Raw genomic sequence first — 13,131 nt, forward strand, 5'->3', positions numbered from 1 at the left:
CTGTGTCTAGTGCTTCTATAAGGACCTACATAAGTACATTCATATGGATTTTTATAGTAAATATTATATGTTCTAAGATATAGGGTTCAGACCCTTAGGGGTGACTTGGTCTTGGTTATAGTTCTACTCAGAGCAGCCAGGGTTTATGGAGAAAAGTGTCAGCTCAATAGGGAAAGGCTAAAGGCTCTTTGTCTAACCACTAAGAAGAAGTACGTAAATATGCAGGTACAGCGTATGGATAGGAATACAGCATTTCCACTATATATGAATAATAAATCACTGATAATTATAATGCATATTAATGAGTAATTGAGTCATTTATTTGGTTTATTTATTAACAATTCTATTCAGCTGTTTCAAAGTTACATATGTCTATGGGAAAACTGGGTGACAAAGAATAAAGGCCCTTTTACACGGGCCAATGATTGGGCAAACAAGCGCTCATATGAACGCTCGTTCCCGATCATTGCCCTGTGTAAACAGGGCAACAATCAGCCAATGAAAAAGCAAACGCTCATTTATTGGCTGATCGTATAGTTTATGCAGCACAAAATATCATTGTTGTATAAACAGGGAGATTTGCTGCCGGCATGATGAAAATGCATGGTGACAAGAGATCGTAGTAACAATTGCTCGTCCCCATACATTACTGATCATAGCTCCTTGTGAAAGGAGCAAACGAGCGACGATCAACGAGCTGTCTCGTTGATCGGTGCTTGTCTTTACAGCTCATATTGGCCAGTGTAAAATGATCGAGCATGGCTAGAGTCCTGAATGTTAATAATGCAGTGAGGGGGCTGGGGAATGCATCTCTACATAGCTAAGTAGATTGAGATTAGAAAAAATAATGCACTTTTTACAAAAACAGCGACTCTCTTATCCATAGGCTGTGCCTGGTATTGCATCTCAGCCAGGGGCGGACACAAACAACTTAAAGCCACTGTCATCAGTTTATTAATTCCCTATCTCCTAACTAATCTAATAGATGCTATGATACTGATCACTACAGTGTGATTTGTTTTAAAAAAAAATGTTTATTATTTGCAAAGTTATGAGCATTTTTGTAAATATGCGAATGTTGCTGTAATAGCCAAATAGGAGGTGACTCTTTTCACTCTGGGCGGTGTAATGTTTTCTGTATGACGCTGTCCAATCAGCATACAGCTTCTCTCCCTTCCCAGCCCAATAACAGTGTGATTATATAGTATACAGCTTCCATTCCCGACTGTGTATACAACTGGTGATATCTCCAGTCGTATCACAGATAGATCACTTCAATCCACATGTCATATGAAAGATTAGAATCTCATCTTTCATATGCCACTAAAGCCGCTGTTCTAGGTGGTCCAAAGCCCAAGATATGGCTGATTGAAGTGATCCCCCATCCCTCCAGCCTTAGTCTCTCACGCTGTGAGAAGCAGCTTCATACTGATTGGACAGTGTCAGAGGCTGTGAGGTAGCTCCACCCCAGGAGAATCGCTGATGGTGACACCCACTTGTCAAGTATAGGCTAATTTACATATTTAGAAAAAAAGGTCATAACTTTTAAAATAATAAACCTTTTGGGACACAATTTTCACTATCATTATCAGTGTGACAGCGCCTATCAGAATAGCCAAGAGATAGGGCAATACTAAACTAGTGACCAAACCTCTTTAAGGCCCCTGTGCAAGAAAAGTTTGTAAGACCCTTCTGCCAACATACCCACAGCTATTTTGTCATTATTTCTCTGGAAAATTGCCAATAGCCTTAATTTCTCCTGCAACGATAGGTAGCATCCCTGGTGGTCTAAGCTAGTGTAGTGAAGGGGTTAAAGGTGTTGTCCAGGATTAAAAAAAACATGGCTGCCACACCTGTCTATGGGTTGTGTCTGGTATTGCATTTTAGCTTCATTGAAGTTAATGGCGTTGCAATACCACCAACAATCTGTGGACAGGTGTGGCACTGTTTTTTGAAGAAAGCAGTCATGTTTTTCTAATCCTCTACAACCCCTTTAACTCATTGTGAAGGGGTTAACTATCTATACTAAAGGCCGCAGGACTTCATCCTCTTGCTCTTTCTTCTGTGACTGTAGACTGCTCAGACACACATATTACATCATCAGCTATCAACCAATCACAGAGAAGTCCGGTCATAGAGGCTTTGTGATTGGCTGACTGGGATGACGCAGAGTCTGTTTAATCTATGAGAGACCCATGTAAAGTGTTAGCAGGGAGAGGCATAATACTAGTTTTAAGCCCCTCCTTTGCCTAGAATTGTCCCTCTCTACAGGGACCCCTTTACGGGCTGCACAGGCTATATGTCCGCCCCTGAGCTCAGCCCCATTCATTCGGAACAATCTGTCCTTATTTAGGACTCTTCATCCATCTGTGCTTCTTGTCTACAGCAATATGTTTTGGTTGGGAATGTAAAATTTCAATCTACTCTGTTTAAAAACAAAATGCAAGCTCTGCAGGGTACAACCTTCTCCTGCAGACATTGCTGGACCCTAAAATGTTTGTAATCTGATCTGCAGAGGAAGATAGAAAAAGTTGTGTGGGTATAAAACGATCTTCTGGTGTGTCTTTGAGATATGTGAGGAGAAAACACTGGTGAAGGTCAGTGACATGCCTAAAGAAGCGCCCCACAGCAGAAGATCAAAATGTGCCCCTCAAGATGTTGCCAGGTCTTCCCACCCAAGACACAGGAGCCTTCCTGATGTTTTGAGAGAGGCGTCCTGTTCGGGTTCTACAACCCAGTAGTGGGATGGAACCAAGCAGGGCTGGGCCCCTTCTCGCCAAGGGTCCAATAGCAGCTGGTGTAGGTCTATGTGCATGGACCGGCTATTCAATGGCTTTCCCGTTCTATCATTGAGTTTTTACTGGCACGTTGTTGAGGATTGTTCTGGGCATTGATGTGTAATCTCATCTTAATGGACCCTACTTTTATTACTTTCTCACTTGCCTGATTGACGTGGCAGAATTTTTTTTAAAGAGAAAACCTTACTGTGTTTGTGCTACATCCAAAGGTCGCTTTACTGTTTGCCATCTGTAAAGAAACTCTGACGTTCAGCATTTAAGTACCAGAGAACATGATCTCTTCTGTATGTCAATAAAAATAAAAACAGCTGCTATTGTATTTGTGTGCACAGTTATGAGTGTTATTCTTTGCATTCGATAAGTGGCAGATGTGTCATTGGAAGGTGGAGCTGTCACGGCACTTGCCAAACCGGGTGATAATATGCTCCATAGTTCCTACGTCTCTTTCCTAGCAGTACCCTCAAGAGATAATGTCTGTCCTTTGTTCTCTGAAGGCCAACCTTTACATGTCGAGTACAGAAAGCCACAACAAGCCTCTCCAGAACACAAGTGATAACACAAAGAAGCTTGTAATTTTGGATGACTTATCTCAAATATACTTAAAATTCCAGTAAACATATTCCAAATGTGAGCTATCATTGGGACGAACCAGAGACTTCTCTGTATATATATCTATCAGCGTCCTGATTCCTAATTCACGTATTAATGAAGGCTCCATACAGTACAGCCACAGATACAGCATTCCCAAAGGCATCCATACAGTCAGGCAGGAAGCCACCATTGCAAAAATAAAGATCGGTCCCCCTCTTGTGTATAAATCCAACCAGACCTCTATCAAGATCATGAAATGTCCTGAGATTGTCCCTCAACCCCCCTTACCAATGACTTAAAAGAGGGAATGGCTGTTGGTTCTTCATCCTTATTTGCTAGGGTTGCTATCCTCATTGACAATGGGAAGGGTGAAGTCAACCGGATTTGGGAACCTCATTCTACAAGGACCTCATAGAGCTTGCCTGAGATGCCTCTATGCTGCATATACTCTTGATCAGTCTTTACTGTCTTTACACAGTTCTGTGCACTGAAGTTCTCTTTTACCTGGGTGGAACTTAGAGAACTGCTCATCCTGTGCCTTCTGGTTCATGAATAGAGAGCTAGGATTGAAGTGGTGATTGACACAGGAGAACAGTAGAAGATAGGAAGCAGAACCCCCGGAGAACTGGTCGGCAGCCCATGTGAGCTTTATAATAGCAGATTTGAATGGTTGCCTCTCAACATCTGTTACCCATATAGGAGACCAAGAAAAATAAATAAATAGCTAAATGTAAGCAGATGGATTAGGACTTTTTTTTATTATCTTGGGGGAGCTGCCCTTTAAGCAATTGCCTAAACATTTCTGGAAAATACCTCCAAGGTGGAGCTGCACTTTCCAACGGTTTCCCACCAACAGTTTCCAACCATAGACAAGTCAATTATCTTACTGTTTTCTATTGATTATCGAAGATATAAATGGGGAATCTGTTGAATTTCCCTATCCGGTTAAGTGATATGATTATCTCTACTTATAATTACAGATTAGCAATTTTTTTTTATCTGATGCAAATTTAGTCACAATTTACAAGTCATTTGGATGCATTGGGAGAACTGATCTTGCTAGGTTTGAGATTCACTTAGGAGAACAGATTCTCCCATTGTATTCTATGGCAAATCCGGCAAAAAGATTTGCTGATCTTTACTTATAGTAGATGAGCAAATTTTTAAAAATTCTACTCTCTGATCCACTGCAAAATCTAGCATATTGATTCTACCATTTCTAATCATCTAATAGAGATGACCAAATCTCTGAAAATTCACCTTGGTACCATTTTGCCAATGGGTACGTTTTCTATTTGGTGTTCATGGTACATATGAGACAACGAAGGCAGAAATACAGATCCATATTCAAGTATATCAACCTCCGTTGACCTACATGCATTCCACTGTGGATACATAATTGAAAATTCACTCATCTGGGAAACACCAACAAGGCAAATTTTCTAAATTTTTCTAAAAATTCACTAATTTCTAAGGGCAGGGGCTCTTTATTCAGGTTTGTACACTGTTAAAAGGATGTAGTTTGTTCCTTACTGACTATTTTTCTATTTTCTATTTTTGATTGTTTTTTAGTCATTAAAATTTAAACCCGTTTGCTTTTAATAAAATTTTCATATTTCTCCTTATTATAGAATTCTATAACCAACAACGACATTATGTTTGTAAAAGTCCATTGTCCATGGGACACATTGTGCAAATACGCCGAGCGGATGAACATCAGAATGCCTTTTAGGTATATTTGTTTTGGGTCTTTTCTTTAAGTCATAACTTTCCTTAAGTGCTGAGTGTCTGAAATTTTTTGCCTGTCTGCACAGTAATGTGCTAATTATTGCTGGAAGGATGTGTCACTATCCGACAGACCATGTTTTCATGTTTTATTAATGCTGCTTTACTCTTTTGGATTATTACTCTGCATTTAACAATGACTTCTATTATCGGGATGATTCGTGACATAAAGTGACGCTACACTTTTCGAGCCATTTTGAAGATTATGTTTAGCAATTACTTTATTGGCAATTTACCACTGCCATGCTATTACTAGAATCACTTACTCTTACATGACCTTACAAATTTGGTACCTTAAAGGGTAAATAAGCATTTAAAAAACTTTTGACATGTCATAGTGACATGTCAGAAGTTTTGATCGGTGGGGGTCCAAGGACTGAGACCCCCACAATCGCAAAAATGAAGCTGCAGAAGCACTTGGGTGGGCGCTGTGCAACTTAGTTTCTGATGGGCTTTCACCGCTGGCTCGGCTTTCAGAGGAAAACCGATAAGAAACTAAGCGGCACAATGCTCACCCCCATCACTTTCTCCACTTTGTTTTAGAGATTGGTGGGGGTCTCAGTGCTCAGACCCCCACTGATCAAAATGTCTGACATATCACTATGCCATCACAAAAGTTTTTTTCAAATTTACCCTTTAAATATTCTGCCAGCATTTTAAGCAAGGGAATGTGAATTTTCAGGAGCAGAGAGTGTAACAATTCTCTATTATAATGTTTAAAGGGGTTGTACCAGAATCAAAAGTTATCACTTATCCACAGGAAAATAAGATGATAATTGTCTGTTTGTGGAGGGGGTAGGGTTTGACCTACCGATCATGTGAACGGCGGTCCCAAAATCCCCGTTTCTGCTCACTGTTTGACCGATGTGAGGAGGGCTTTAAATGGAGTGGTGGTCGAGCATGCATGCTGCCGCTCCATTCAAAGTCCATGAGAATGACGGAAAAGTGCTTGGCTGTTTCCAACAGTCCCATAGACATTGAATGAAGGCCACTGCGAATGCTCGGCTGCAGCTCCATTCAAGCTCCTCCTCACTGCGGGGATGCAGAGAGGACGAAAGGCGTTCACGCGATCGGTATTGGTCCCAGCAGTGGGCCCCCAGCAATCAGACAATTATCACCTATACTGTTTCTCTGGCTGGACTGAAAAAGGGCATGCCTTAAAGTGGCCACATATAGCCCATAAGGCTAAACATTGTATTTGTCAATAATGAGTGCCAATACCAGGTGATCTTTTTTTAAATTATTGTTCAGTGCATCCAAAATAGAAAATTGAACACATTTGCAAATAGTTTTGAATAAAATTATCCTACATTTTTAACCACAGCTCTTATGTGGACCTCTGTGTCTCCATGGTAACAGACTACAATCCTACTCTGTGTGTAGACTGATCCTGCAGTCATACTCCATTTATTTGGCTTATTAAAGGCTATGTACCATTGTTTTGACCAAGGGTGATTTTAATTAGAGTAAAGCTAGCACCTACCTAGCCTGAGTCTATTCTGCAAGCTTAGACCGAGAACAGATGTGTATTTTCAGGTTAGGGACTCACTTAAAAGAGGTCACCTTGTCGTGGCAGGTGGACTCACACAATTTGATCAAGATGTGCGCTAAGAACCTCCTTCTTGTAAGTAAACGTAGCAGTAATGCATCTTTTTTTGTGTTATAAGTTCATAACTTAGATGTGATTGATTACAGATGGATCCTGCGTGTCAGAGACACACAGGACCCGCTGACACTGAACCCGTCAATCCCGCGGACCTGATTAATTCAGGTCTTAGCGAACAATACATATGCTCTGTCTACAGAATACAAAGGCACCTGTATTTCAATGTATCTAAAAAAGTACAAATAATTTTTAATAAAATGTATTTAGGAAGTTGCACCAATCACACTGATACACAATTTTTTTTTTTTTTAAAACACGATGTCAATGGTGTACATAGCCTTTAACCTAATAAATGTACGTTAGTAAAAGTAAAGGCCTGATGTAAGGGGGGTATGACTGTCAGATCAGACTACCCAGGGTTTGTAGTCTGTAATCATGGGGCACATAGATCTGCATAGTAACTGTATACACAAAACAGTCGGAGTTTATTAATCAAGACTATTTGCAAAGTTGCCTAATTTTATTTTATTTTATTAAAGATGCATTGAGGCAATAAAAAAAAGATTTACTTACCCTTCAAAGGTATACCAATGCCAATTGTATAAAAATAATATATCCAATGCAGTGTTCTTACTGGAAGTGCACTACGAGGTGCAGCCCAATAATACTGCAGGATTGCCAGGGTATACTAGTTCCCCAAGATTTTCCTGTCATCTTATCAGAATATTATAGGCCGTTTTCAAAGATTTGCTATTAATTCATAGACTATTCTTAAAGAGTTCAGATAATATTATATACAGTAACGGTGTTTTTTTTTTGTTGTTGTTCGCAATTCTCTTATATATTCCTATTGCTTTAAATACAATAATTACTTTGAATATATGGCTACAAATTAGGTAGATCTTAAAGGGGTTGCACGCTTTGTGCAAACTCTACTTGTTAGGAGAGTTCCTTGACAATAAGTTGATGACAAAGTGTGCCCATGCTGAGATCCCCAGTGATCAACTGTAATCTATGGGGAAATCTGGCAGTAAGTGTTAATTTGTTCTGCAGCGCCACCACAGGAGAAATGAAGCATTACACAGTTCCCATTCAAATCAATAAGTTGTCTGTGTAATACAGGACAGGACAGGTCCTCCAGAGTGAGAGATGCTCACTGTATCCGCTCACCACTCCAGCCAAAGATGAGGATCCTGAACAGAGGAGCCCCCTCTATGGACTCAGATGTATAAAAATGGGTTTTCTAAACAGGACAACCCCTGAAAACCTAAAACAAAATGTGCTATTAAAGACTGAATTTGGGAAATGATAATTTCCAAGGTAACGACAACAAGCACTGGCATTGGTACTGAGCCTGTCTGCTGGGTGGTGATACATTTCTTGTACCTATGAACGCAAGGGTCCTGCTTTCCATTATTGGTGCAGCGTTTACTAGGAGGTCAATAGATGTAAATATGATCTTGCATTTCTTTAACACTTATCCCTCTATTAATGGTTTGTTTGCCAATTGACTGAACTATAATTATTGCAAAAGCAACATTTTATTACAGCATTGCATAAATACCTTTTAGGTGTCTATTAGTAGAATAATTTATTATACTTAATAGGCTACAGTACTTATTAAGTGCTTCCACCCCTTCACTCATCTGAGAGAGCTGTCACAGTTTTCACTCTGTTGGAAAGTCTCATATAAAGATCTATGAGTAAGGGAAGGCGTGATGCCCAATCGCCCCCTTCTGGTCAGAAGACGTATGGCACTTTTAATAAAGTGCTCTACATGTGAGCTGTCCAGCATGAATACAAATTTATCTTCTGGCACCCCATACAATATTTGGACCATTTTTATGAACACTGTATTGGATAGAAAAGTTAAGTATTTATTTTTTATAGTAAGATATTGACTGTCTATGTTTACTACACTATAGTGCAGTTAAAAGTTTACCAGTTTTTGATGAAGCCTAAATATTGTATAGTAAAAAGTTCTGCAACCTTATACTATACTTTTGCCATTTTTAAGATCTCTGTTTGATGTCAGTGAACGAAAAGATTCTTATTTACATACGTTAGAAACCCTTATAGACCTGATATATCAGCTATGTGGCTACAATTGTATCCAGTCTACGCAATCCTCTGTAAGCTGTCATATCAATAATCATAGTATACAAACATAATATTTAAATACACACCCTCTTTAATTGTTTTGTATTTTTGTTCGCTATTATTACCCTCTGTTCTGTGTGTGCATATGTGTTACTTTTCTTTTTGTGCCACCCTATGTTTACTATTGTTCTAGCCACATTTCTGTCTCCTGTTGTATTATACCATGTGTGGAAGGAGCTTTTACGTAGGTTAGGAAATGCATTAGGTGTTTTTTGTATATTAAAGCAAAATACTTTTTGATGATATACAATGTTGTTAATCGGTTGGCGCAATATTTAAGTCTCAACGTGTCTAAAATGTGCTGTCAATGTGCTTTAAAGCATTTTTTCCACGATTTATACCTTAAACTAACACTTTAAGCTAAACTGATACTCTAAGCTATGTCTCGCACAAATTCTGAGGGGGCGGAGGATGACACAGGATTTTTATTTTAGTTGTATTTTGAATCCCTGTGTCATGCACCGCCCTTTCAGGCCTCATACTAGTCATAACATAAAGTTAGAGTATCATTTAAACCCAGAGTGCATCAGTTCTGCCTGGAGTGTTTCTTTAAATGTCTAAACCCTTTTAATATAACTAAAACATACAGTTTATTTTTAATCAAGAAAAAAAAAAATTAAGCCGTTACATATTAAATCCAAATTGCACCTTTCTAAAGAGAACCGGTCATGGAACAATAATATTATTTAAAGGGTTTGTCCAGGATTAGAAAGAAGGGGTCTGATTTTTTTTCAGAATCCCTGCTACTCTTGTCTATTTGCTTTACCTGGTATTGAATGGAGCTGAGCTGCAATACCTGACACATCCTGTGGACAAGAGTGGCGCTGTTTCTGGAAAAAAAGCGGACTCTTTTTTTCTAATACTGGACCACCCCAGCTTAATTTTATTGGGAGCACAAGTTTATACTGCCAGCCAAAAATCTATTAGAAAAAAACTTTGGGGTGTTTTGGGGCCATCTATGTAAATGACCAACTCCTCACCAAAGTCCTGTTGGTAATTAACCTGTTTTTACTCCACCTACCCACACTTGTAAAACTGATGTAACATGTCACTGATTTATATGTATGCGTTTTATGGTCAAATGGACTGGTGCTGGTGACAAGAACAGGCGCTCCCGAGTTATATGACATGAAATGTTGACCCTGTGACCAAATCTATTCAATGGTGTTTATTCCCTTTTAATTGTTTATATGTAAAAAATATCATTTTGGTCCTAAAAAGAATATGATATTTGTCCATTTATTGATTATTTTAATTTTTCGATTATTACATAACCTTTCACTTCTGTGTCATGTATCGGGTACAAGATCTGGAATTTATAAAGCGACCACTGGTTTGGAAAAATAATTCATTAAAAAGACTATTTCTCTAGATTATGATAATTCTATTTTACATAATGTAGTCACATCATCCAATGAGAATTCATTTATCTTTTTCTTCATTGTGGACGTATTCTGCATTGGTCACCATTTCCTATAATGTGAATTATTCATTATTTGCTTTCCAATGGGCCTCATGTGTGACAAATTAGAATAGCATTGTAGAAAAACCAAGCTCATAATTGCCTGGCAAATCATTTGGAGTCATGTATAGTGGCGAATAACAAAAAATTGGGGGTATTGCCCGTGGCAACCAATTAGATATTTTTGTATGTATTTTATATTTTTCTTTCTTATGCATGCTATTCAAGGTACTTGAAGTATGAGTCCACCTTTGTGAATCTATAAAAATAATATTATGGAAATATTGAAAACATATTTCCACAATTAAACACCATGTTACCGTTTATAAATAAATATAATTAGCATAAAAATTGGAGCTATGTTATTACGACATGTCATTACCATCTTGCACTGATCCTGAGTTACAGCATGTATTATAGTTTACAACTACATTCATAATTCTGCTGGTTGCTATTGGAAAACGTCAACAAGCTTGTTGACAGACACACCTCTAGCACTTTAGATGAGCTCATATAGTCCAGTGGAGAAAGTTTAAATTCCCTACATCAGATTACTGTAGAGTGCCTAGTGTAAAAATGACATGTCCAATAATGTAAATCACCAGGATAATCTCTGTGCAGACAATAAACCAGCAAGAGGTGATAACTTGAAGCATCTAGAACCAACATAAAAATTTGTGATAGGGCTCCCTACCTACCGCATGTTCATCTTGTGGCCGTTAGCCTTGGCTCTTCACCCCTTTACTTATATACTATTGTTATTATTGGCCTTGCTTGCTTTTGCAGTGGGATTGTTGCATTTTGACACATGCAAACTTCGTCAGTCCTATTAGGTCAAATGGACATCACAGAGAGGGGTACCCTTCTCTGAATCCCCCTATATTAGCCACTAATTAGAAAATAGCAGTTCTCATTCTGGCGGACTCGGCTAGTCAATGAATTACATTAAGGTAATTAATGTGAATGAACATGTATGGCCAGACGGAGTATCCCCTGGATTGGGGCCCGCTGGGGGTTTATGTAGAAACTGGGACGATCAGCTGATTACCAAGCCGGCTTCAATATAGTTTTGTAATCGATTTGCTGGTCAAAGAAAGGGAATTTGAACTTTCCAGTTGCCCTGTAGTTGTATTAGCAGAAGGTTTCCACTGCTCGGAGTGAATACAAATATAACACTATAATGGGCATTTTTGCCTTCACCCGTGTCCACTCATACTGCCAAAGGTTAGCTATATGGTCTTCCTAGAGTATGTGTTATACACTATATAGTCAAATTAATGCAGATGTGGAAATGAATTGTAGGATAACCAGGGAGCTAGCTTTTGCCATATGGATGGAAAAAGCCAGAAATACATTCCCCTTTAAAGAGGAACAGTCACTTCTCCTGACATGTCTGTTTTAGTAAATCATTGTATTCCCCATGAAAAACAATTGTGGACCATCTTCTCTTAGAACTCTACGTTGTGCCGTTCCTCCGTTATTTATAATAGAAATGTATGAATAAATTGATAACTGGGTGTTACCAGTTGGGGGTGTGTCCCTAGCCAGACTGACAATGTCCAATCAGTGCTGACAGAGTGAGACTGTAGAGGGACACGCCCCTTTGACAAGGATAATGGTAACACCCAGTTGTCAATTTATTTGTACATTTCTAGGAGGAATAACAGAGGAATCGCACAATGCAGAGTTGTAAGAAAATGTGTTCAAGAATTGTTATTTCATGGTGAAATACAAATATTTACAGAAGTAGACATGTCAGGAGAGTTGACAGGTCGTCTTTAAAAAGGATTTCCCATCAGGGACATTTATGACATATCCACAGGATATGTCATAAATGTCAGCTAGATGCGGGTCCCACCTCTGGGACCCCTAAATCATGTTCTGGCTTTTTCTGCTCCTGCTGTCTCCCACCACTTCTTGATTACATGGTTGAGAGTAACTCGCTGAGCTACGCTGTTTCTGAAAATCCCATAGAACTGAATTGTAGTTACGGAAACGGCGTACCTCACATGCTACGCTGTTTCCGTAACTCCCAACCATGTAATCAGGAAGTGGCTGGGAGTCAGCGGGAGCAGAAAAAAGTGGAGCGGGGTTTAGGGGACCCCGTTCTAGAGATAGGTGCTGGTCTCAGAGGTGGAACCGCATCTCTCTGACATTTATGACATATCCTGTGGATATTTGAAGAAAAGTGGATTTCCACAGCACTCACTGTGACACAGGAGCTCCTCACTCAGAAGAAAAGGAATCCAAATTCCATATCCAGAAATCCCTTCCAGACCTTCCTTAAATGGTAACAAACTTGAGGACAGCATCCAAATTGGCAAAAAAATATATAGTGTTTTTTTTAACACATCCCAATACAAAGAGTTATGTTTCGACCCGGCTGGAGTCTTTTGCTTGAAAAATACTCCAGCGGGGTCGAAACGTAGCTCTTTGTACTAGGATGTATTAACAAACACAATATATTTTTTGGCCAAGTTGGATGCTGTCCTCAAGTTTACTATATGTCATAAATGTCCCTCATGGGAAAACCCCTTTAAGTGAGTCTCAAATATGTAGGAGCAATAAAGGTGGATCTTTACTTTAACTACCTGTAATCTCTGTGAAGCAGGCTGCCCCCAACAGCAGCTACTGTATGAGCTCTTGAATCAGAGTTGTGCAGTCTGAGTCCTAGACGTAAGAAAAGTCATTTATGCTATCAGGACTAAGTGGGACTGGCACAGGTTGGA

General features: G+C 39.2%; 1 protein-coding gene across 3 annotated transcripts in view; it reads left to right on the forward strand.

Annotated features, from left to right (window-relative positions):
• Positions 1–13,131, forward strand: part of ANO3 (anoctamin 3) — a 254,338-nt gene that overhangs the window by 138,078 nt on the left and 103,129 nt on the right. For all 3 annotated transcript variants that reach the window (XM_075836999.1, XM_075836997.1, XM_075836998.1), the window contains exon 6: positions 5,021–5,121. In XM_075836999.1, the coding sequence (XP_075693114.1) occupies positions 5,021–5,121 (101 nt within the window). The remainder of the gene's footprint in view (positions 1–5,020; positions 5,122–13,131) is intronic.

This window comes from Rhinoderma darwinii, chromosome 9 (assembly GCF_050947455.1).
Source record: "Rhinoderma darwinii isolate aRhiDar2 chromosome 9, aRhiDar2.hap1, whole genome shotgun sequence".
NCBI classification, from domain to species: Eukaryota; Metazoa; Chordata; class Amphibia; order Anura; family Rhinodermatidae; genus Rhinoderma; species Rhinoderma darwinii.